The following is a 25424-nucleotide window of genomic DNA, read 5'->3' on the forward strand; positions in this document are numbered from 1 at the left end:
CCATAGTATATATTCATTCATAATGCCATTAGTCACGCTTCATCTAAATTACCAAGTCAGTCTTGGCACGCGCAACGCGTGCGCAGTGGAGAAGATATGGAACACTCACACACACACACGGATTTTTTTAACGGAGAGAGACAGAGAGAAACCCTAGACACCAAAGAAAAAAAGAAAAAAAAAGGAATCGTGCCTCCTCCTCCTCCTCCTCCTCCTCCGCCCACTCGCCCCCTCAGATCGCGTGAACATCACAAACCATTTTCTCTCCTCCTTCCCTCTCTCTCTCTCTCTCTCTCTCTATCATCCATCCTCCCTTCCGCAGATCGAAACGCCAACTCGCACCGATTAGCGCGTGCCTCCTCATCGCGACGAGATTACAGCTTATTGCTTTCGATTCACCTCTCTGCTCCTCTTCGTTTCAGGTGATTCCATCTCATCTCATCTCATATATATATACAGTGTTCGATTTCATTGAGAATTTTCTGATTAATCTTGTTGTTGCATAAAGTGATGGACATAGATCTTCGACTACATTCAGGCGACCTCTGCAAAGAAGGCGACGACGAAGAACACAGAGGACTTGACAACGAAGACATAGACATTAGCAAAATCGAGGATGACGTCACCGTTGAGCCACACACCGATAACAACGGCATCACTCTTCCAGAGCACAACACACAACAACAACAACAACAAGGCGTGAATCTTGAACCGCTTAACGGCATGGAGTTCAACTCGCACGGCGAGGCGTACACCTTCTACCAAGAGTACTCTCGAACCATCGGCTTCAACACTGCGATACAGAACAGTCGCAGGTCGAAAACCACTAGAGAGTTTATCGACGCCAAGTTCGCTTGCTCTAGGTACGGTACTAAACGGGAGTACGACAAGTCTTTCAACAGGCCGAGAGCTAGACAGAGCAAGCAGGATCATCCTGAGAACAACATGGCTGGTCGGAGGACGTGTGCGAAGACTGACTGTAAAGCGAGTATGCATGTTAAGAGGAAGCCTGATGGGAAGTGGGTGATTCACAGCTTTGTGAGGGATCATAACCACGAGCTTTTGCCTGCTCAAGCTGTGAGCGAGCAGACGCGGAAGATCTACGCTGCCATGGCTAAGCAGTTCGCTGAGTACAAGACTGTCATCAGCTTGAAGAGTGAGTCCAAATCTTCTTTTGAGAAAGGTCGGAGTTTGTCTGTGGAGACTGGGGATTTCAAGCTTCTCCTTGAGTTCTTGTCGCGGATGCAGATTCTGAACTCCAACTTCTTCTACGCGGTGGATCTTGGTGATGATCAGCGTGTGAAGAATGTGTTTTGGGTGGATGCCAAGAGCAGGGTTAACTATGGCAGTTTTTGTGATGTTGTTTCTCTTGATACTACCTACGTGAGAAACAAGTACAAGATGCCACTTGCTATTTTTGTTGGTGTGAACCAGCACTACCAGTATATGGTCCTTGGGTGTGCTTTACTATCTGACGAGAGCGCAGCTACATTCTCTTGGCTAATGGAGACTTGGCTGAGAGCGATGGGTGGACAAGCTCCAAAGGTTTTGATCACTGAGCAAGATCCTGTGTTGAACTCCATTGTCCCTGAGGTCTTCCCTAATACACAGCATTGCCTTTTTCTTTGGCATGTGTTGATTAAGGTCTCTGAGAATCTTGGTCAAGTCGCTAAGCAACATGAGAATTTTACAGCGAAGTTTGAGAAGTGCATCTATAAATCATGGAAGGAGGAAGACTTTGCGAGGAGATGGTGGAAGATTCTTGCTAGATTCGGTCTCAAAGACGATCAATGGATGCAGTCTTTATATGAAGACCGAAGGAAATGGGCACCGACCTACATGACCGATGTTCTTTTGGCAGGGATGTCTACGTCTCTGAGAGCTGACAGTGTTAATGCTTTCTTCGACAAGTACTTGCACAAGAAGACGAGCGTACAGGAGTTTGTGAAACTGTATGATACGATTTTGCAAGATAGATTTGAAGAAGAAGCCAAAGCTGATTCGGAAACATGGAACAAGCCACCAACAATGAAGTCCCCATCGCCATTTGAGAAGAGTGTTTCCGACGTCTATACTCCTGCTGTATTCAAAAAGTTCCAGATCGAAGTTTTGGGTGCAATCGCGTGTAGTCCCAGGGAGGAGAACCGAGATGCAACGTGCTCTACTTTTAGAGTTCAGGATTTTGAAAACAATCAGGACTTCGTGGTTACATGGAGCCAAGCAAAGGCTGAAGTCTCTTGCATGTGTCGGTTATTTGAGTATAAAGGCTATCTCTGCAGACACACGCTTAACGTTCTCCAGTGTTGTCATCTTTCTTCCATCCCCTCTCAGTACATATTGAAACGGTGGACCAAAGATGCAAGAAGCCAGCATTTTCCAGGAGAACCTCAGCAGTTGCAGACGAGGCTCCAGAGGTATAATGATTTGTGCCAGAGAGCTTTAAAGCTGAGTGAAGAGGCATCCATCTCTCAAGAGAGTTACAATATTGCCTTCCTTGCTATTGAAGAAGCTTTGGGAAACTGTGCTGGTGTTAATACTTCCGGCAGAAGTCTTCCAGATGTGGTCGCTTCGCCAACACAAGGTCTGATATCCGTCGAGGAGGATAATCAGAGCAGAAGTGCAGTCAAGACGACGAGCAAGAAAAAGAATCCAACTAAGAAAAGAAAAGTAAACTTCTTGTTCATGATCTCTCTGTACATGCACAACTTAAGGTTTTTCTTAGCTTTGCGCTTTTATGATTGCAAGTCTTATGATCCTCCTGACTATGGATTGCAGGTGAACTCAGAGCAGGAGGTAATTCCAGTTACAGCGCCAGAAAGCTTGCAACAGATGGTCTGTCTTTGTTAACATGTAGTAGCAAGACTCTGTTAAACTAGAGAGAGTCCCCTAAGTATATGATATCTGAATTTTGTAATTTGCAGGATAAGTTAAGTCCAAGGACAGTTGGCTTAGAAAGTTATTATGGAACACAGCAAAGCGTGCAAAATCTGGTAACTAAGCACAAATTACTTGTTATTATTCTCTTATAGACTGAGATTTTTGTTTGTAATGTGGTCTGATTATATGTGTGTTTACAGGTCCAGCTGAACTTAATGGCGCCAAATCGGGATAACTTTTATGGGAATCAACAAACAATCCAAGGATTGGTATGAAAACAAAATCGCGATAACTAAGCTTCTGTTGTTTTTTTCTATCATTAACTTTGGATAAAACAAAAAAATCCCCGGCTGGTTTTTTGTAGCGACAGTTGAACTCAATAGCACCAAGCTACGACAGTTACTACACTGCTCAGCAAGGCATCCATGGACAGGTACCTTACCTTATTCTCAGAGCTTTTACTCGACTGCAAAACCTATTAAAAAATGATCACTCTTTACTTTTGTTCTTTCTAGGGAGTAGATTTCTTCCGTCCTCCCAACTTTACTTACGATATCCGGGTAAATTTTCAGTTCTAGTAACATATTTGCATCTCTAGTGGTGAATTTTTGTTCATGAAAACAAATGTTTATTACTGTACAGGATGATCCTAATGTGAGGACGACACAGTTGCATGAGGACGCGTCTAGACACACTTAAACCAGGCTAAAACCTAACCATGGTTCAAATCTTAAAGAGAGTCCGTCCCTCTGTAGACAAAAAGCCAACAAGCACTTGGAAGATGAAGCTCATATCTCGATCTGGTTTTGGAAACAGAACAAGGAGCACTTCTTGTTTTATCGGCTCAAGTGTTTAAATAGGATATGTTGTATTGTTTCGGTTATAAAGATACCGCTTCTGTTAATATTTGGTCAGTGTGTGTATTATTAGTTCTTGATGATCCCCAAAAAAGCTTTTGATCATTGATTGTTCGAATTTAGAGGAGGGGGAAACATTTGTTTAGAGGATATTTATCTATTTATAAACTCTTGTTAATTCTTTTCATCAAGTTTCTTATATTTGCATCAGATTATTCCCTGATCTTAAGCCACAGTATGGTCTGTTGTTTTGCTCTTTCATCCTCGTACAATATCTAAGACAATCCTCAGCCTATTTCTATTCTTTTTATATTTTTCTTCTAGAATAAAACAAAACTAGGTGTTTTGTCCGCGATGCGAACTTAGACATTTTCATAATTTTTGAAAAGTTCTTTGTACAATATATTCATTATACTAAAATAAATCTTAAAATAATTTAATATTATATTTTTAATTATATAATTTAAAAAATATATTTGATTAATATTTAATTATATCATTTATGTTTTAACTTTTTACTAAAATACTTTTTCAGATAACAATACAATATATATATATATATATATTTTTTTTTTTTAATTATATTTTTGGATTTTGGATAATTCAATATTCTATTTTAATTATATAATCAAGAATTTTATTTGATTAGTATTTAGTTATATAATTCATGTTTTTAACTTTTTATATATAATTCATGTTTTTAACTTTTTACTAAAAGACTTTTTCAGATAATAATACAATATATACAGAAATTATCTCTTTTTAAAATTATATTTTCAGATTTTGGATAATTCTTACTATTATTAATTTTAATCAATTATCTAATCAAATAAATTAAAATTTCATTTTTATTTTTTCATTTAGTTATACATTTTATTCATTAAGGGTATAAACGATTAATCAATATTTAGTTATATAATTCATGTTTTTAACTTTTTATATATAATTCATGTTTTTAACTTTTTTACTGAAAGACTTTTTCAGATAACAATACAATATATACATAAATTATCTTTGTTTAAATTATATTTTCAGATTTTGTATAATTTTTACTATTATTAATTTTAATCAATTATCTAATCAAATAAATTAAATTTTTGTTTTTATTTTTTTAATAGATTTACACATTTTATTCATTAAGGGTATAAACGATATTAACCATTCTAACTTTTAACGTGAGAGCTTGATTCTAACTTCGCAAATAATAGTATAAATTATTATAGAGGTAGATTTACTCTAATGTATGCTTCTAAAATAGAAGTTTTATTTATATTTTTCAAAACAAAATATAAAAAAATATTATTTTCATCTATATAAAACTACTATTGTTTTGTATTTTACTCTATAAATAGAGAAATTCTATTATAACGTTATACATTCAAAGGATCATCACCTTAGAAGAGATGATGAGAAAATGGTTTAAGCTCGAGCATCACATTCTTTTATTCATTTTCGTAGAGTTGACATACATAGCATCTGTAAATGGTTTCAAGTTTGATCAATAAATTTGATATTCAATTAAAAAAAAAATTATACATTCGAATAAAGTCATCTTTATAATAGAGTTTTTTATTTTATGAGAAAATATAAAAATATATACCGGTGTTGCTCTTATAACGTGCTCATATGAGCAGTGTGATGAGTGTTTTGCCCAGAAAGTCTAACAGATAATATTTGATTTTGGTAAGTTGTCAGATTACTGGTTGACACAAAAAATATTTAAAAACTAAAAACCTCGTTGTAACATAGTGTTTAAAACTATCAATTTAGTTAAAAATAGAAAAACATACATTCCAAAAACGAAAAAAATGAAAATATAAATTTAATTCACATATTAGATTTAGTAATCATTACACATAGTAAATTCTGTGGTTTTCTAAACTTATTTAATGAACAACACTCCTAAACAAATAATGATTCATATTAGTCCCCATAAAGTATATATTAAATGTGTGAATTGATGCAAAGTTCTAACAAAAGAGAACGATGATTTAGTTCCCCATATTACATATCACACGTCAGGATTTGGTTTTGTTTGAAAATTCTGACTAGTTTCATGTCTGATCTTTGGTCGTAACTTGTTTTACATTCATTCTAAGTCACCTTACCCCGTCAATTAATTTATGCCCACTCATTCCTTAATCAACTGCGTAAATTAAATAATATGTACACCTATGGTCCTATCAATTATCAAAAGACTAGTGTCTTAAGTATCACTAGATTTTCACCCGTGCAACCGCACGGATGTTTGTTTTCACTTTTCTATACATAAATTATTGTTTTAGAACATAAGTGGTATATATTTTTAATGTTAATCATATACTTAAATATTTATATAACTATTTCAAATACGATAATTTTATAATTTACATGTTATAATTAATTAATTGTTTAAACCTTATGTATTTGTCACTTCTTATTATATATTTATCTTATTGTATTTGCATTTAGTTATTAAGCAAATTAATATATTCATGAGAAAATATATTTAAAAAATATTTTGTATTTAATTTATGCTAAATTCTGACCCGTATTTCAAAACTGGATTTCTTTTTACCAATATTTTTATGCTTATTCATTTTAGATAATTTATTATTGTATATATAAAAGTGTAAAATATGTTAATTTTTAGACAAGTATTATATAGTTTGTTAATTTTAAGTCGTTCTATCATTATATTATATTTTAAATAAATAGTTTATATTTATGAAAACAAAATTTATAAATTTATCAATTGAATATAATTTTATCATATTTAGTTTAGTATAATACTTATATTTTAACATGATCATGACTATAAAAGTAGATAAAATAGGATATAATTTATTTATTTTCATTTCTAAACAATAACTTAAAATACATTAAGTTATTGTTTAAATATTACACAGATTTATTAGAATTTTTAAAATATAATATATAAATATATATTATATTTAAAATGAAAATATATTATGATTAAAGTAGTTACAAAGATTTTTTATTATTAACTTTAAAGAAATACATGTTAATTTTTATACATGTATTATATAGTTTGATAATATTAATCCATCTTACCAACATATTAGATTTTATTTTTGAACATAAATATTTTATAATTACGAAAATAAAATATATAAATATATAAATTTAATACAATTTTATTATATTTAGCTCAATATAATAATTTTAATTTAATATGATTGATTATGATTATATAATAACTAAAATATTATAGATTTTTTTATTTTTCATTTTATATAACTGAATATATTAATGTATAATAATATTTTAAACTAATTTTGAAATTAGTGAAAATATTTAAATATAATTTCAAAAATGAAGATCTTGTAAAAATCTTTTTAAACAGATTTGTTATAATTTTAAAATAAATATATTTATATTTAAAATGAAAAGATATCAAAAGATACTGTGATTAAAATATTTCAAAAATTATATTTATTATTAGTCTGAATTAAAATATAGTATGAATTTGGGGTTTTTGCCAAAATTAACCTACAACTTGATTTTAAACCCAAACCTATACCCAAACTTGAATCAAATGCAAAACTAACCTAAAAACCTAGTGAAATTACAACTCAGCCCCTTGTGACCAAACAAAAAAACAGAAGCCATTTTTACGAATATAGCCCCAGTAAATCGTCTGAGTCGTCTGAATTGTTGGAAGTCGTCTGGACGACTGAAGTTTAAGTCGTCTGGTACCAGTTTATTTTAAAAATAATTTATAAATCTTGTAAAAAAATATTTTGATGCGTGAAAAATAAATCAGATGATTATAAACAGTTTTAAGTGATATAAATTAAGATATGATAAAATTGATTTGTTTTGAAGATAGATGAGTGGAAGTAGTGAATCATGATATTCTTTGGTTTATGAGTTTGGCAAACATATGTTGTAGTATTGTATGTATTGTTAGGGTTAGATCTTGGAAAACTAAAATGTTTTTTTCAAAAATTAGTTTTCATCTATATGTGTTTCTTTATGTGTATAGTAAACACTTTTCAACTTTGATTTGATTTTATGAAGTGTTTAATTAGGGGTTATGTTTAGGGTGTGGACGACTTATATTTCAGTCGTCTGTTGAATAATTTACACGGACGACGTATATTTCAGTCGTCCACATCGTACCGAACCTTTAATTTTACCAATGTACGTTTTAACCTAACCGGATCATTTACCGGACATATAAAAGCTATTTTTTCACTATTTCACAACTTTTCGAAACCCTAGCGCAGTTTCTCTCCAACGGCGATTTCGAAGGCGATAAGACGAAAACCCTACCGTGGTCGTGTTCCGCCGTTATCTTCGCCGGTAATCTCTCCGATTACGACGAATCTCGTTTCTCCTTCATGCCGTAGAGTATTTTCGTAGTTTAAACTGACCGTCCGCTTCTTTTTTCAGATCTGAAATCTCGTTTGCCAAACTCCGCCGCCGGTATGTTATTTCTCATGTATTAAGGCGTTTAGCCGCCGGAAAACCCTAAATATTTTAGTATTGATTCTTCTTTTCCCTTCGATTTGCAGATCTGTAACGGCTTGGGACCACATCTTCTCCGACCATATCTTCTCGGACAATATATTCTCCAACTGTAAGTCATTCGTCTTTTGTTTAAAAGATTTTGAGATTGTTGTAGTCTTTTGCTGAAAGATTACTCAGACGACTTCCAGGAAGTGAGAAGACTACTTGGACGACTTCCATGAAGTCTTCTACGATGTCTTACTCTCTAGACGACTTACATGTAAGTCGTCCAGAGAGTAAGACATCGTAGAAGACTTCATGGAAGTCGTCCAAGTAGTCTTCTCACTTCCTGGAAGTCGTCTGAGTAGTCTTCTCACTTCATGGAAGCCGTCTGCAAGTCTTCTATAGCATTTAGCATAGTGCGCAACCTATGTGTTTGAGATGGTTGTTTGTGATTATTTGCAGGCCTTAAAATGGATTTACCAGAACTCCCGCCGAGGATGTTTACATTAGGAGAAGAGCCCGATGCAATCAAGAGCATTTCGTATCAATCTGATGACACAAAGTTGTTTAAAGCTCTATGTGATTGTCTCACAGCTGACGAATATGAGGATCTGAAGGCGTCGAAGTTAGGAGTGTTCATCAAATTCAAGGAGCTTGACTTTGGTTGGACTTCAAGGCTGGTACATTTTTTGCTCTGTTTCCAGCTAGACATCAAGAAGAAGTTTGAGCTCTGGAGTCTTGTCGTTTCACAACCTGTGAGGTTTTCACTGATAGAGTTTGAACACCTCACTGGGCTGAACTGCGATTACATCAAGGACCTGGAAAATCCAAGATGTGAGGTTACAACGGAGATGGCTGCTTTCTGGGAGAAGATGCGTGTTGATATCGATACTGGGCCAAGTATTGAACAGATAACAGAAGCATTTTACAACTGCGACGAGTGGTCTCGGGATGATCGCATGCGGCTGGGATACCTTGCCATCTACGCAGGATACATCGAAGGGAAAAAGTTCTCATCCGCTACATCAGCTAGTCTTGCAAGGCTAGTGATGGATTTAGAAAAATTGAGAATTATCCATGGGGGAGAGTGGCGTTTAAGGTGCTGATGGATTCTCTGAAGGCAAAAGACTTGACGCAAACTGGTTACACTGTTGATGGGTTCATACAAGTGCTCCAAGTGTGGGCGTACTATGCTATGCCAGAATTGGGTGCTAATTATGGGTCTCCCATACCAAACAGACCGTCTCCACTGTTGCTGGCTTACAGGGGTGGCAAAAGACAACGCAAATGTTTTAAGGCTGCTATCAATAAACAGGTACTTAACTTCACTCCTAAGACTTCTCAGACGACTTAAAGTTAAGTCGTCTGGAAGTCTTCCAACAAAAGACCACTCAGACGACTTACTTTTAAGTCGTCTGAGTGGTCTTTTTGTTGGAAGACTTTCAGACGACTTAACTTTAAGTCGTCTGTGAACAAAATACTTCTCAGACGACTTAACTTTAAGTAGTCTGAGAACAAAATACTTCACAGACGACTTAACTTTAAGTAGTCTGAGAACAAAATACTTCTCAGACGACTTAACTAAGTTTATATCTTTTATTTATTGCAGACTATCGTGAAGAACTTCGTTCAGAAGGATTTTGATGAAATGTTTCCAAAATGGGACGGAGACGTAGATGACCCTGCCGCGGATAACATAATTAAAGTCATGTTTAATGATCCTGGATGGGAGTGGACCATGGAATGCTGGCCAGTCACCGGTACTCGCAAGGTTGTGAAGATGGAAGTGATTCCAGTGAAGAATGAAGTGAGTCCCGTGAAGTCAGAGAGTGTTGTGAAGGAAGAAAGTAGCAGACCTCGGAAGAAAGCTCGTAAAGGGTCTTCTGTTTCTGCTGAGACACCTGCGGCGGGTAGTGAAGGGATGACGCATCAGCAGATTGAAAAGTCCTTGAAGGACATATCTGATGCCATTAATCTTGGCTTTGGGACGTGCCTTAAGGAGCTCAAGTTACTGGCGGATAGGATGGTAGCTGTGGAGAAGAAGGTGGGAATCACCAACAGAGGGGGTTCATCTGATGATCGTCAACTTACAACCACTTCAAATCCACCAAAACCTGTTGACGAACCCGGGGTTAGTACCAAAACCTCTCCCAAAATTGCAGAGAAGAGAGTCACTAGGCAAAGTGTTAGGAAGAGTCAGGACTGATGTGATTTGTTTCTTGTGTGCTTTGATGAACATGTGTGCTTTGTTTCTAGTGTGCTTTGATGAACCACTGTATGCCTTGATTCTGAACATGTGTGCTTTGTTTCTAGTGTGAATTTGATCTTTGCTGTAAGGGCTTTTGTTAATAGTTTTTAAACACACTGTGAACTCGAAATTGCAGAGTGAAAGCGTGAATGGGGCGAAAGCAGGACAGAAGGAAGCCAAAGAACCGAGTTCCTCGAGAGAGCTCTGTCTTGTGAGTCCTGCAGACGACTTACCGAGTGATGATCCTAGCCTTCTTATATTGGACAAACAAGTTTCGACCGCTTCAGATTTACTCGTTGAAGAAGCTAGAAGGCAGACAAAGAAGGAGACTGCTTTGGTGAATCTCCGTAAAAAAAGTGTGCGAGAAAGGAAGCTTGCTCCCACACAGCAAACTCCTTTTAAGGGAAACAGCACTGCCAAACAGATCATTCCAAACAAACAGGTTGGCGGAGGCTATGATCCTTTTGCACCCATTGACAAGATGAAGTCGAAGGAGCTCACTGCATGGGTGCAAAAAGATCCGTAAGTTGCTGTTAAAAATATGCTTACTTATATTTGATTAAAAAAAGCTTCCATTTGATTATTTACATTTTGTGTTTGCAGTTCTTATAAACTGCCTCTGAAAAAAAAACCACGTAGATGTCGAAGTCGATTCTATCAGGTCCTCCGAACCCCCTTAGAATGGCTAACCGACCATGTAAGTCTTCTGCTATTTTCTACTCTTATATAAGTCGTCTGGTAGTTATCTGGTACTTTTCTGATTTGTATAAGTCGTATGTGAGTCGTCTGTGAGTCGTCTATAAGTCGTCTGGTAGTTATCTTATGTAAGTCGTCTGTAAGTCGTCTGTAAGTCGTCTCTAAGTCGTCTCTAAGTCGTCTGTAAGTCGTCTGGTAGTTATCTTACGTAAGTCGTCTGTAAGTCGTCTCTAAGTCTTCTCTAAGTCGTCTCTAAGTCGTCTGTAAGTCGTCTGGTAGTTATCTTACGTAAGTCGTTTGTAAGTCGTCTGTAAGTCTTCTCTAAGTCGTCTCTAAGTCGTCTCTAAGTCGTCTGTAAGTCGTCTGGTAGTTATCTTACGTAAGTCGTCTGTAAGTCGTCTCTAAGTCTTCTCTAAGTCGTCTCTAAGTCGTCTGTAAGTCGTCTGTAAGTCGTCTGTAAGTTTTTTTGACTTGTATTGTTTTATATGCAGCAAATGGATGCTTTTATTAATATACTGAGGCAACGGTACCAAAACCATCCAGAACATTTCAGGAGCGACAGAATGTGCTTTCTTGATCATGTCTTTTCTCGGCAGTGGAGGGCCTCCTACCCTGATTTTAAGAGCGACGCTCCTGATGCCAACGGTTTAGGAAGAAGACTCCCTGGTGGGGCGTGGAATTATCATGCAGGCGTGATACCTTCTTTTTGCCAATCTAAGAAGGTTTGGGGGGGTGGATGTGGATGATATCTATGCACCTGTGAACTTCAAGAACCAGCATTGGATTGCTATATGGATATCGATCCCTAAGAGGCACATCGTCGTCTGGGACAGCATTGTCTCTCATATTAGCCCTGAAGAACTCGATGAGGTAATGGAGCCTTTTCTCACAATGGTCCCTTATCTGCTTGTTGAGTGCGCGCTCTCTGACGAACAAAAGGTTCAATACACATTGGAGCCATACACATATGCGAGACAAACCGTTGGAGTACCTCAGTGCCGAGCTGGTGATTGTGGCCCTTTCACTCTGAAGTACATCGAATGTCATGCTCTTGGGATAGAATTTCCCACCGCGTTTGACAAAAACACGGGAAGACCATCAGGGAGAAGATGGCGCTGGATATATTTCGAGAGCTTCCTATGTGCCATGAATGGGAAAACCAAGACAATGATGAGAACCTGGCAACGTATGATTAGATATTGGATGTGTTATTGTGTGCTGTTGCGATTGTATTTGAACTTGATGCTTTTGTGTACTGTTGTTAGGTAGATTAGGGGATGTTAACAGGGTCAGGATAGGATGATGTTTTTTTGTAACCTATCCTCACACCAAACTAGAATTCCGTAGGAAATTAGTTTGGTAGTGCAGTAACCTTTCGGAATATGTAATGTTTAACTTGTCTTTTTTAAATTGCACTGTTGGAATTAGTTTCGGAATATGTACTGCTTAACATAGAAGGTCTACAAAGAAAAGTTCATAAAACATATAAATTCATAACATAGAGTCTACAGAGAAGTTCATAAAACATAGAAAATCATTGTGGACGACTACAGAGAAGTTCATAAAACATAGAAAATCATTGGACGACTTACTTAAAGGTCTTCTGGACGACTACAGAGAAGTTCATAAAACATAGAAAATCATTGGACGACTTACTTAAAGGTCTTCTGGACGACTAACCAGAAGAAAATTCTAATTAAGACGTTGGACGACTAACTTAAAGGTCTTCTGAACGACTAACCAGAAGAAAATTCTAATTAAGACGTTGGACGACTAACCAGAAGGTCTTCTGGACGACTTACCAGAAGAAAATTCTAGTTAAGTGATATTACGTGTATACGCACACCAAATAACCTAATGTGCACACTACCACAATCGAATGGTATGTCGATGTAGCACTTTAGGATCGAATCCACAGAGACCAACTATTACACTTTATCTTTATGGGATCAATATCAAGCTAAAACAATATGGGGGTTTTAAAGTTGATTTCGTAACAAGCAAGTAAAAAGATTAATTAAAGATTTCAGATGATTAAAATGCTAGCCTAGGGTGGTTTGGTCGGGTGTTAAACAAGTGTGAGCCAAACAATTATTCAAGTTTAATTAAGAGCAAGTCTAGAACTCGGATCACTCAAGTAGAACAGCCCACTGTCGTGGTACTGCTCCCTATGCTGATCGATCTTGATACCTAAACTCTCGTTTGGATCAAGATGCGACAGCAAGCAATAGAGATCAAGTCCGATAGGTTCACCAAACACCCTAATATCTACTTTCGCTGATTAGGGATGCTATGCTCATTCATAACAGATCTAGCAACCTATTACACGGTTAATGAACAGGTTAAACCTAGGATCTAACATTAAGCGGCCAGATTAATGCAAGCATTAAGAACAGTTATGAATGAAGACAATCAATGGTTTCACTTATCTATGTTTAACTCACGGATCTAACACCCGAACACCCTAGACTAAGCAAGTTGACTACTCAGCCATGAACAGAGAAAACACAGAGATCAATTCTGAATAAGACTTCATGTAAATAAAAGAGATAGAAAGAGGGTTCAGGATAATCTTCTCTATGGTGAGAGAGATGGAGCCTTCTTCCTTTACAATCCAAAAGCACAAAAGTCTCCAATGGTTTTCTTCTGTCTAGAATAGCGTAGAATGATAAAGAGAAACAGAAAATATGATATATCAAAGCCACAGGCGGCTGGGAGAGAAAATATGGATAATTAGGGCAAATCCCGTAATGATTGTAGTTTCCTAAAAAATCTCTGCCGCTGGAACACTCACTCGGAACAGTCATCAAGACTGTTCTGCGTGAAAACCACCAAATTGCATTGTTTTCTGCCTCTTTTGTTCCAGCTGATCCATCTCCCATCCAATGCAACTCCAGACCTGTAATGACTCCAAAAGGACTAGGAAGACTCGATAAAGACTTGAAAACCAATTTAAAAGCATATATACAAGATGTATAAAACACCATATATCAATTCCCCCAGACTTAGATCCTTGTTTGTCCTCAAACAATGTCAAGTATCAAGAACAGGGAGAAAGGTTTGAAAGTGTGGGAACTCTCCTATTCTCAGCAACCATACTTTAACCACGAATCTCTGAACCATACAAGCAGTAAAACTAGGACAACACACCCTTACCGGAACCCCACTGACTGCTGTTCAAAAATCGGCTCCATACTCTTCATCTCAAACCTGAAAAAGCAACACTATCGAGACAGAACTCCCTACATTCATTTAAGAGTAGCGTGAGCTTCTCATCACAGGCATCATTCAGGGTAGACGGTCTAGGTGTGGAACAGGCTATTTAATGGTGGAGTTAAGAGTGTTTAGGGGCTACCATTTCATTGAAGAGGATGCAGGATATCACACAAAATGGCAAGAGAGGATAGATCCATTGATGTCCACAGCCTCTACTCGTTTTTGCTCTATCTGGTGCGACTGTTCTGATGACGGAACAGGCAACTGATTGTTCTGCTTTCCACTTTCCTCTACACACTCTTCAATACTTGGTACCAACTTCTTGCTCGACCTTTCCAGTGGCTCCATGTTTCTTTTCTTTCTTCCCCTTCTCCATCACATTAATCTCGTTTTTTTTTTTTTTTTTTTTTTTTTTGAAGACTGATATGGTGATGTGACGAAGAAGGAGGTAATACATGATCGTTCTGAGTGCCACTGGTGGTTCTGATTTCGCGACCATTCTGGTTCTCCACCCCTGCTCTTGCGCAGTTCATTGGTTATGGAGCGGTTGCTCCCTTAATCTGCTTGTTCTCCTTTCTGACATAATTTCTGCAGCAGTAACGAGTAGGAGGCTGCGTTGATCCTTTCCTCTCCGACCTTTTTGCACATATCTGCACATATGACACTGAAAAACAAATGCATGAAGGTGGAATAAAGGCTAAGGTGCAGGGTGGGAACTAGCTAAAGATGAGCTAGCCACTCAGGATCAGCAAGATGGATAAAAAGGATAAGAAGTCCTGAGTGTGTTCTCGTTTCCCTGATCTAATGCCCATAACAAGAAGAATTTCAGTCAAGATTAGGTTCAAGTAAGGTGGAGTTAAGTCTACCCAGTGTAACCTGATCGGCTGAGAACTTCTGGAGAATCAAGTGAGATATGTCAGGGTGTTCCAGGTCCACATGTGTGTCTTTCGCCACTGCTAAGGTCACTGAATAAGATAACTAAAGCACGAGGTGGTCAGTGATCAACACGGAATAAGGTCCTAATTCCCACAAAGTTTTGACTGACTCAATAAAAACTGACTCAAATTGACCCAAAAGAAAAACAAAAGAAAGAAACGAGTTAGTAAACGACGAAAACCCTCCCCCAGACTTACTTCACAACGTCCCTGGTGTGAAAATAAATCAGAGAGAAGGTGAAATCAAGAATAAATTTTTTTTTTGTTCGAGATACTTACCTGGCGCGGAGCAGCCTGACAGAGCAAGACGCGGTTGCTCCGGTAAAGGATGCTCTGGAATGAGAGCAGCCAGCTGCTTGCTCCAGTCAAGGGTCTCGGATTTTCTGATTTGTGACCTGAGACTCAACAAACTAAAAACAAAAATAAGTAAAAAGAAAATCCTAATGTTAATGACACTCACCAGTGGGTTGCCTCCCACCAAGCGCTTGGTTTAAGTCTCTAGCTTGACTTGGTGACTGGGATCAGTCGGGTTGAGCAGGAGGGCTTGTTCCAAAACAAGCTCCACAATCAGACATGTTCAGCTTCAAAACTCTGCTCAACAACCCTTTCACAGCAGCTTTCCCTTTCTCCTTCAGCTCATGTGTGAGAATAGCTCTGACTTTAGAGAAAGGTTTAGAGGTACCCTTGCACTTTACCTCATACTCAATGGAGTTCTCATCACACTTGAGAGGTATCAAAGTCATTGTAGGATCTCCCTTGACCCTTTTCTTCTGGACTTTCTGTTTCACCCTTGAATTCCCTCTGAATTTAGTAGGATCAGTGCTAGGATCTTCATCAGAGAACAGCCTGCTCTCACCCTTATCACCATGCTCCTTCTCTGGAACAACCTTCAGCTTTTCTACATCAAACACTGAGATGCGAGAGGCGTGTGATGAGGAAGATCTGGTGGGTACAGCCTTGTAGAAAACTTTCTTGTTGATGTTGGAGAAGCAGACTCTCTTGTTGGGCATATCGATGGTTGCTCCAACAGTAGCCATGAATGTCCTTCCAAATATCAAAGGCATCTCATGATCCTTGTTCATCTCAACAACTTGAAACTCAGCAGGAACAATGCATTCCCCTACTTGAACATGAAGGCTGCGGATGGTTCCATATGGGACTGCTCTGGAAGAGTTTGCAAAGGTCAGGGTCAGCTGAGAACGCTCAACATCAGCAATACCCAAATCGTCTACAATAGCCTTTGAGACGAGATTCACACAAGAACCAGAGTCACAAAGAGCATCCTTGAAGGTTGTTCCTGCGATGGAACATGGGAAAACAAACTTTCCAGGATCATCAACCTTAGGCAATACCTTCAGTGCTGGTGTAGACAGTGCTTTGATATAGAGGACCTTGATCTCCTCTTGAGTCTCTCTACAGTGTTTAAAGAACTGGAGCAATGGACGAATCTGCAGAGCATCTTCGAATGCAAGTTCTTTAGGAAGCCTTCTCACCATCTTGTTAAAACCTATCAGCTGCTCTTCACTAATGGGATCCATCAGATGTCTAGGTGGAATTGGATAGGGAACCTTGGGAACATAGACTCGAGATGGTGGAGTCTCAGCAGGTTCGCTAGGAGCAGTCACTCCAGAGCTAGCAGACTGCTCTGCTCTCTCTTCTGCGCCTGAAGCAGTCTCAGCAAACGGCTGCTCTATTGCATTACAGTGCTCAGTCCTAGGATTTTTATCAGTTCTTCCAGGGAGCGTCTCTTGTTGCCTCTTGACACTCTCAACTGTTTGAGCAAGCTGAACATCGATCTTTCTTATATGGATCGCAAGATTGTCATACTTGTTATTCAGCTCAGTGAACATGTTGCCCATCCTGGTGTCTATTTCCGTGGTTACCTGATTCAACGCCTTGGCCTGAACCTGCTGACCCTGCAACAGCTGTTGCATCATCATACCCAGACCCTTCAGCTCATCTGGTTGACTGTTCCCGGTAGCTGGAACAGCATGCGGATTGCTCTGCGGTTGTCGCTGGTTCTGGTTCTGAATATGCCCGGCCGTAGGTTGTTCCATGCTGAAAACGTGCCCTTGGTTGTTTTTCAGTAGCTGATCAACCTTGGCAGTCAGCTCATCTATTTTCTGGGCGTCAGAACTGTTTCCTTTCTTGGAGCAATCACTCTCCTCTTTCTTATTAGCTGAGCTAGCAGCCATGTTCTCAATCAGCTTAAACGCTCCAGCAGTGGTTTGAGTCATGAAGTCTCCATTGCTCGCAGAGTTTAGAGCACCTTGGTATTTCCAGTCCACTCCATCATAGAAAATGTCCAGGATATAATCATCATCAAATCCATGGTGAGGACATTCTCTGCGATAGTCATTGAAGCGCTCCCATGCGTCGCAGAAAAGCTCATCAGTGAGCTGTCTGAAGGAGGTGATCTTGTTCCTCAATGCAGCTGTTCTCGCCTTAGAGTAGAAATGGCTGAGGAACGCTGATCGGACCTGTTCCCATGAAGTGAGAGAGCCGGTAGGGAGAGAGTTCAACCACCGTGCAGCTTTTCCATCAAGAGAGAATGGGAATAACATGCACGTGATGTAGTCTGGTGGAACACCATTCACGCGAGTGAAACTGCAGACTTTTTCGAAGCTCTCAATATGCTCCATTGGAATTTCTGTAGAGAGACCAGAGAACACCTTTCTCTGTACTAGACCGATCAAAGCAGGCTTGATCTCGAAGTCCTGCCTGGTGCAGAGTGGAGGAACAATGGCAGAGCGCGTAGTAGGGATGTTACGCGGAAGGTTTCTCTGCCCGATTGGAACAGTCTGCGCCTGTTGTTCCTGCTGCGCGAGAGCAGCCTGTTCAGCAGCATCCTGCTGAGCTTGGATGGTCTGCTGCATTTGTTGCATCTGCTGCTGCATGAGTGCCATAGCCGCAGCGAGATCATCCTGATTGGCGTGATCACCCATAGTGGTGTCAGTTTGCCTTGGCTGTTGACGATTTGTTCTTTCTAACCTTGCTAGCTCCTGGTTGGTAAATGTAACTAACTCTCCTTGTGCGTTTCTCCGAGTATGTCTACTGGTCATGCACCTGGAACATTAGCTGCAACAAAAAGGATAAGGCAAGTTAGAGGTCTTAGACTAAATAAATAACCGAAAAATAAAGGTAAAAAGATGGTCCCCGGCAACGGCGCCAATTTGATATTACGTGTATACGCACACCAAATAACCTAATGTGCACACTACCACAATCGAATGGTATGTCGATGTAGCACTTTAGGATCGAATCCACAGAGACCAACTATTACACTTTATCTTTATGGGATCAATATCAAGCTAAAACAATATGGGGGTTTTAAAGTTGATTTCGTAACAAGCAAGTAAAAAGATTAATTAAAGATTTCAGATGATTAAAATGCTAGCCTAGGGTGGTTTGATCGGGTGTTAAACAAGTGTGAGCCAAACAATTATTCAAGTTTAATTAAGAGCAAGTCTAGAACTCGGATCACTCAAGTAGAACAGCCCACTGTCGTGGTACTGCTCCCTATGCTGATCGATCTTGATACCTAAACTCTCGTTTGGATCAAGATGCGACAGCAAGCAATAGAGATCAAGTCCGATAGGTTCACCAAACACCCTAATATCTACTTTCGCTGATTAGGGATGCTATGCTCATTCATAACAGATCTAGCAACCTATTACACGGTTAATGAATAGGTTAAACCTAGGATCTAACATTAAGCGGCCAGATTAATGCAAGCATTAAGAACAGTTATGAATGAAGACAATCAATGGTTTCACTTATCTATGTTTAACTCACGGATCTAACACCCTAACACCCTAGACTAAGCAAGTTGACTACTCAGCCATGAACAGAGAAAACACAGAGATCAATTCTGAATAAGACTTCATGTAAATAAAAGAGATAGAAAGAGGGTTCAGGATAATCTTCTCTATGGTGAGAGAGATGGAGCCTTCTCCCTTTACAATCCAAAAGCACAAAAGTCTCCAATGGTTTTCTTCTGTCTAGAATAGCGTAGTATGATAAAGAGAAACAGAAAATATGATATATCAAAGCCACAGGCGGCTGGGAGAAAAAATATGGATAACTAGGGCAAATCCCGTAATGATTGTAGTTTCCTAAAAAATCTCTGCCGCTGGAACACTCACTCGGAACAGTCATCAAGACTGTTCTGCGTGAAAACCACCAAATTGCATTGTTTTCTGCCTCTTTTGTTCCAGCTGATCCATCTCCCATCAAATGCAACTCCAGACCTGTAATGACTCCAAAAGGACTAGGAAGACTCGATAAAGACTTGAAAACTAATTTAAAAGCATATATACAAGATGTATAAAACACCATATATCATTAAGACGTTGGACGACTTACTTAAAGGTCTTCTGGACGACTTACTTAAAGGTCTTCCACGTCAGTTCTTACATTGTGGACGCTTATGGCCAGTTTCTTTGCAGACTGAGCACCTATAAACCATGTGTTGCTTCCGGGGTTTGCGTCCTCTCATCCTGGATAGCTCCAACCAAGATTGCCATCTTGATTTCTTCTGTCTCCCCGGACCACGCTTTACTTCCGGAGGAAAGGATGTGCTTGCCTCAACAAGTTGTCCAACACAAGGATATATATTCTCTGAGTATCCTGCAAACAAAGTATCCTTTGAGTAGACCGGCCACACAAGTGTGGAGATATGCACACCAGCTGCTGTTCCAGCTGCTATAGCATGAGAGCAAGGTATTTTCTCGACTTGATAGACACCACAATCACACTTTTGAAGTTCCAGATCAACATTACAGTCCCTATTGCCACCTTTCACAAAGAACTTCCATCCATCAATTTGTTGGACTCTCAGAGTATACGCGTTCTCCTCTCGGACAGCAAGCAAGTGTTCAACACCCCGACTATGTTGAGTTGTAAGACTCAAAGCATCTCCTCTCCTTTTCCAGTACCACCTTCCTAGCTTCTCCCTTATGAACTCCAGCAGGAACTGAATAGGAAATCCTCTTGCTCGCTTCAGTGCGGAGTTAATTGATTCAGCGATATTGCTCGTTTTTAAGTTGTACCTGTCTCCCTAACAATGAACCCTAGACCATAGGGTCACATCGGCTTCCTCCAGATACTCAGCAAGATCCGGATTTGCACTTCGTATCTCATCCATGTACCGATCAAAATCGTAAAGTGTATGAGCATAAGCAGCACCTTTCACTAAGTACAAGAGATGCTTCCCTTTATACTTTTTGACAATATTCTCTTGAAGGTGATAATAACATATTCCTCGGGTTGCCCAAGGAAACACCTTTTCACACGCATTTATAATGGAGGCGTGCCTGTCGGAGACTATCACCAGAGGATACTCATCAGATACACAGCTCGCCAATTTTGTGAAAAACCATTCCCAAGATTCATCATTCTCACCATCTACGATCCCAAAAGCCAATGGATATATCTGAAAATTACCGTCTTGTGCGGCTGCAACCAACATAGTACCCCCATACTTCCCACTTAGGTGAGTCCCATCTACCACAATGACCCTTCTCTGATACTTAAATCTTCTGATTGAAGCTCCAAAAGCAAGAAATAGATACTTAAATCTATTCAGAGAATCAAGTTCTATAGCTGTGATAGAACCCGGATTTGCTGCCTCGATTTGCTCCAAATATGAAGGCAATCGCTCATACCCGTCTTCCGCTGATCCTCTCACCATTTCTTGCGCATATAACAATGCTCTGTATGAAGTGGTGTAATCAAGTGTCATGCCAAACATGTTCTTCATTGCATCTTTGATATGCTGCGGATTCAACCCATCAATGATTCTAACTCGATCTATGAAAAGTCGACCAATGTACTTCGGAGTACAACGTTTCCGCTGAGCGATTCTGTCTGGGATGGAACATGTATGAGTTGCCAAATACTTGGTTACCCAAAACGTTTTAGTCCCATGTTTCACACTTGCTCGGACCTTCCATTGACAACCACTAACACGACATGTTGCCACAAACAGAGTTTTCGTTGACTTGAATATTCTGAAGGAGAACCTACGCCTCACCGCTGTCGACCGCAACTCTGAAAGCAGTGCATCCTTACTAGCAAAACTCTGGTTGACATAGATTCTGTCTGCAGATGATCCTTCTCCTTCACAACCATATGCCCCTTTGTAATCATCAAAACAGATTTCATCATCTTCTTCCTCATCCTCATCTTTAACATTTCCATACTCACTATAATCCTCAGCATCAGCGACAACAGGGATGTCAGCATCCTCCTCCCCATCATGATCCTCAGCTTCATCCCCCTCTTCAGCTTCATGCCCCTCCTCAGCTTCTTCCCCCTCCTCAGCTTCATCCCCCTCTTCATCTTCATCGCTTACATCAGCTTCATCCCTCTCCTCAGCTTCATCCCCCTCCTCAGCTTCATCCTCCACATGATCTTCATCCCTTTCCTCTGAAACCGTTCTCATCTTGCTAAAGCTTGATACACAAAGACGTACTTCATGCGTTTTAGTTATCTCGAGCAAGTTCCGAACTTGTCTATCACTTGTAACATGAATATGAGGAAGGTCTGGAGCCATCTGTTGTAATGAGTAGATTAGCTCCACAGACTCTGTGTTCATGTCCAGGTTATAATCTTCTTGAGTCATTGCAACAAGATCAGCATGTGTCGAACCTTCATTCAAAAATAACATTCTCGCTCCTTTGAAATGATCAACCACAAAATTCCAACATCCATCTTTCAACAACCATTGTCCATACACTGCATGTAACTGACGCATCATCTGAAAAAGTCAAAATAAAACACATTAGCAAACTTAGAACAAGAAAACAAAAGTTTATTAAAGATCGAAGCGGACGACTTCAATCTAAGTTGTCTAGACTACTAAACTATACGTCGTCTGGTCAACGCAGAGGTTATTTTTGCAATTGAATTTGAAATCTGGCTGTCGACGACTTACCTGGAAGTCGTCTGGCTGTAGACGACTTAACTTTCAGTCGTCTCAGGTTACAGATTTCAAAGTCAATTGCAAAAATAACCTCTGCGTTGACCAGACGACTTCTAGGTAAGTCGTCTACAGCCAGACGACTTCCAGGTAAGTCGTCGACAGCCAGACGACTTCCCAAGTAAGTCGTCTGACGAACAGATCTGGAAAAAAACTCGATTTCATACCTTAAATTGGTGAGATAAGTTCCTTAGCATACATAAGGCTTCTCCAAGCACACAGAATCACAAACGAAAGTGACCCACCCTGAATCGTTAGCTTCTATGACTCTATGAACCATAAAAATTTTAGAATCAAAATCTTGGGTTTTCTTAGCTCATTGTGGAGAGAAAGTGAAAGATATGTTGTGTTTAGTTCACAAGAATGAAAAAAGAAGAAGGGTAAATCGATTTTGGGAGCATTAAGAGCTTCAAATTGGTTGTTCATGGTGGTTGTGGTATTGATGACAATGGCAATCTTGTAATTACTTGAAGATGATGAGGGTGAGAGAGTAAAAATGTCATTTTCGAAAAGAAAAAAAAAATTGATGGCATTTTCGTAAATTATATGAACTTGTGGAGTGAATACGGCAAAACTAATTTCAAAAAAAAAGGGAGGTTAGTTTTGTGTTTGACTTTAAGTTGTAGGTCAATTTTGCAAAAACCCCTATGAATTTCTATGAATAGGTCTATTAGGTTCATTTTTAAAAAAATCACAAATGAATCAAGGTTGTGACTTCTGTTTTAATATATAAGATATAGGAAAGTTGTTTCTTTATTTAGTCGCTCTTTTTTTATTGGATAATCGACTAATCGTTTTCGCTAATTAAAACAGCCTATAGGCTTCTCATTACGCTATATATTTGAACAACATTGTCGGCATATTATAATTCTATTACGTCTAACCTATTTTAAAAAATGATATAGTACTATACTATATAACAAAATCTCATCGTTATTATCATTATCGTACATCCGTCGTTATTCATTCGTGCTATATAATACGGCTATCGCACCAAGCAGGCAACGTGATATGAAATATATTAACATTTGGTTAGGAATAACGTAACAGAAAAATATGTCGTCAGCTATGTGACGATTAAGTAAAGTGAGGCACTTATTTACTAATTTAATGAAAGAATATACACAGTAGATTAGGCCAATTTCGTCAACTTGTTGGGAAAGTAGCCAACAAACCCAATACAAAACTAAATTCTACTAGTTAGTTTCTTGGTAAAACTCAACTAATCGTAACTTTACGCTGTTTTATTATTTTTTCCTAAATCATGATAATATCGAATATGATTAAATCATTTAGTTATTAAAAATATTAAATCATGTTAATAAAGTAAGTATATTAGTATACTATATATATTTTTTTTATTTTAGTTAGGAAAGAAATGCTAAGCCACAGAATCTAATATGTTTCCTAAATCAACGGTCATGATTGATTAAGAATAGTCTTCCTTTTGACCAAGTCTAATCACTAAACCTAAATAAATAAACAACAAACGAAGGCAAATGCTGTTTTGTTACTTATTACAATCTCACACAGCCTTGAGACACAACACAAAATGGCTAACTCAAACGATTGGTCTCACCTCTACAGCAACAACCAAGCCTTCTACACAACTTCCACCATCACTTCAACCGCCGTCACAACCACCACAGCAGCTTCTCCCTCCGGTGAAGCCACCTCCATGGACTCTCGTCTTAGTCCAGAAACAGGCCGTGTAACCAAACCGGCACGTAGAAGATCAAGAGCCTCACGTAGAACACCAACAACACTTCTCAACACGGACACATCAAACTTCCGCGCCATGGTTCAGCAGTTCACGGGCGGTCCATCCGCTATGTCTTTCGGGTCAGGTAATACCACTTCCGGTTTTAGCCTCACCTCTTCGTCGGATCCATCCGCCGGATCTTCCCAACAAGTTCCTTGGCAATATAGTTACCAGCCTCACGCGCCGCCTCCACCGCAACAGCCTTATATGTTCTCGTTAAACAACATGAATCCCGTCGTTGGGTATAGTAACATGAACAACCCTAATACGATGGTTCCTGGTGGTTTTGGAACCGCGGGCGGTGGAGGAGGAGGTTCTGCTCCGTCGTATAAGGAAGCCACGAATAGTAATACGTCGTCTTCGAGACTGCAATGAGAAAACGATTGGATTCTTTTGAAATATTTTTTTCTCCTTTTTCGCATAAAGGCAGAAATGTTAGGTACTGACTTTCTTTTGTCATAGAATGACAACTTTGACTGTTGTATATTTAAGTTTTTCGTTTTCATATTCAAGCTTTTTATCTTTGTTTTAGGCGTTGAGCATTTGTTTACAGCGTTATCACTTATCATGGTCCTAAATAAGCAAATATTCAATGACTGAAGTTGCACACTTGCTTGCATTCAAAAGAAAAACTCCAGTTTGGCAGTAAGCAAAATAAAATAACGTCTCCAAATAAATCTATATGTTTTTACGAGAATACATTATCTGTTATACTCCCTCTGTTTCAAAATACATGAAGTTTTAAGATTATACACAACTATTAAAAAACTTGTTTTTTATTTTAAAAATATCATTAAATATAAATTAAAAGTTATTTAACCAATCACAAAACAGACTACAAAATATCATTAGCTACACAGTTTTTGATAAGTGAAAAAATACATTGATATATGAAAACATCATCTATTTTGAAACATCAAAAACTACCTAAAACATCATCTATTTTGAAACGGATGGAGAATAAATTATTATGGCATCCATATTTTTCTACTAGACTTAGGTAAACTAAAGCAATGTTCTCGAACACTAATATATCACGTATATATATTATATATATTAACGCTCTATATATGTTAAAAACATACTTTCACGTAAAGTTCTGAACTACATGTGAAAAATTGAAATTTCTTCAATATTATTCAAATTAATAGTAGTATATATGTATAACGTGCATGTAATGGAGGAAATGTGAGAGAAATAGCTTACATCCAATTTCTGTATTCATTTATTGTAGGCATTCAAACATGAAAATTAGTTAGTGTGAATGTAGTTTTATCTGCTTTGCCAAATTAGCTCGATAAAATGCAAAATATGATATAACTTTATATAACTTATTTTATAAAATGTGCATGGAATGGAGGATGCCTACAATAAATGAATACAGAAATTGGAT

The 25424-nt window shown here is 38.5% G+C and overlaps 3 protein-coding genes and 1 non-coding gene across 5 annotated transcripts; all 4 read left to right on the plus strand.

Annotated features, from left to right (window-relative positions):
- The first annotated feature begins 156 nt into the window (after nucleotides 1–156).
- LOC125606721 (protein FAR-RED ELONGATED HYPOCOTYL 3) lies at nucleotides 157–3921 on the plus strand. 2 transcript variants are annotated; one of them, XM_048775622.1, is made up of 8 exons: nucleotides 157–422; nucleotides 509–2667; nucleotides 2776–2832; nucleotides 2922–2990; nucleotides 3078–3146; nucleotides 3248–3310; nucleotides 3393–3437; nucleotides 3520–3921. In XM_048775622.1, the coding sequence occupies exons 2-8, from the start codon at nucleotides 511–513 to the stop codon at nucleotides 3574–3576; spliced, it is 2517 nt and encodes an 838-aa protein (XP_048631579.1). In that variant the 5' UTR covers nucleotides 157–422; nucleotides 509–510; the 3' UTR covers nucleotides 3577–3921. The 2 variants fall into 2 exon arrangements, with proteins under 2 accessions (XP_048631579.1, XP_048631578.1); XM_048775621.1 differs by having other exon boundaries at nucleotides 159–422; nucleotides 3242–3310.
- A 4741-nt stretch (nucleotides 3922–8662) lies between these two features.
- On the plus strand, nucleotides 8663–12439 carry LOC125606720. The gene is made up of 7 exons (XM_048775620.1): nucleotides 8663–9238; nucleotides 9292–9507; nucleotides 9802–10323; nucleotides 10577–10962; nucleotides 11859–12006; nucleotides 12076–12322; nucleotides 12402–12439. Exons 1-7 carry the CDS (start codon nucleotides 8663–8665, stop codon nucleotides 12437–12439), a joined length of 2133 nt encoding a protein of 710 aa, XP_048631577.1.
- A 5173-nt stretch (nucleotides 12440–17612) lies between these two features.
- LOC125606726 lies at nucleotides 17613–17719 on the plus strand. The gene has a single exon (XR_007337981.1). It is a non-coding gene; the product is annotated as a small nucleolar RNA R71 (small nucleolar RNA).
- A 6010-nt stretch (nucleotides 17720–23729) lies between these two features.
- LOC125606725 (VQ motif-containing protein 22-like) lies at nucleotides 23730–24577 on the plus strand. Its single transcript, XM_048775624.1, has one exon. The coding sequence runs from the start codon at nucleotides 23822–23824 to the stop codon at nucleotides 24404–24406; it is 585 nt and encodes a 194-aa protein (XP_048631581.1). The 5' UTR covers nucleotides 23730–23821; the 3' UTR covers nucleotides 24407–24577.
- Nucleotides 24578–25424: the final 847 nt, after the last annotated feature.

Source organism: Brassica napus, unplaced genomic scaffold, assembly GCF_020379485.1.
Source record: "Brassica napus cultivar Da-Ae unplaced genomic scaffold, Da-Ae ScsIHWf_946;HRSCAF=1338, whole genome shotgun sequence".
In the NCBI taxonomy this organism is placed as follows: domain Eukaryota; kingdom Viridiplantae; phylum Streptophyta; class Magnoliopsida; order Brassicales; family Brassicaceae; genus Brassica; species Brassica napus.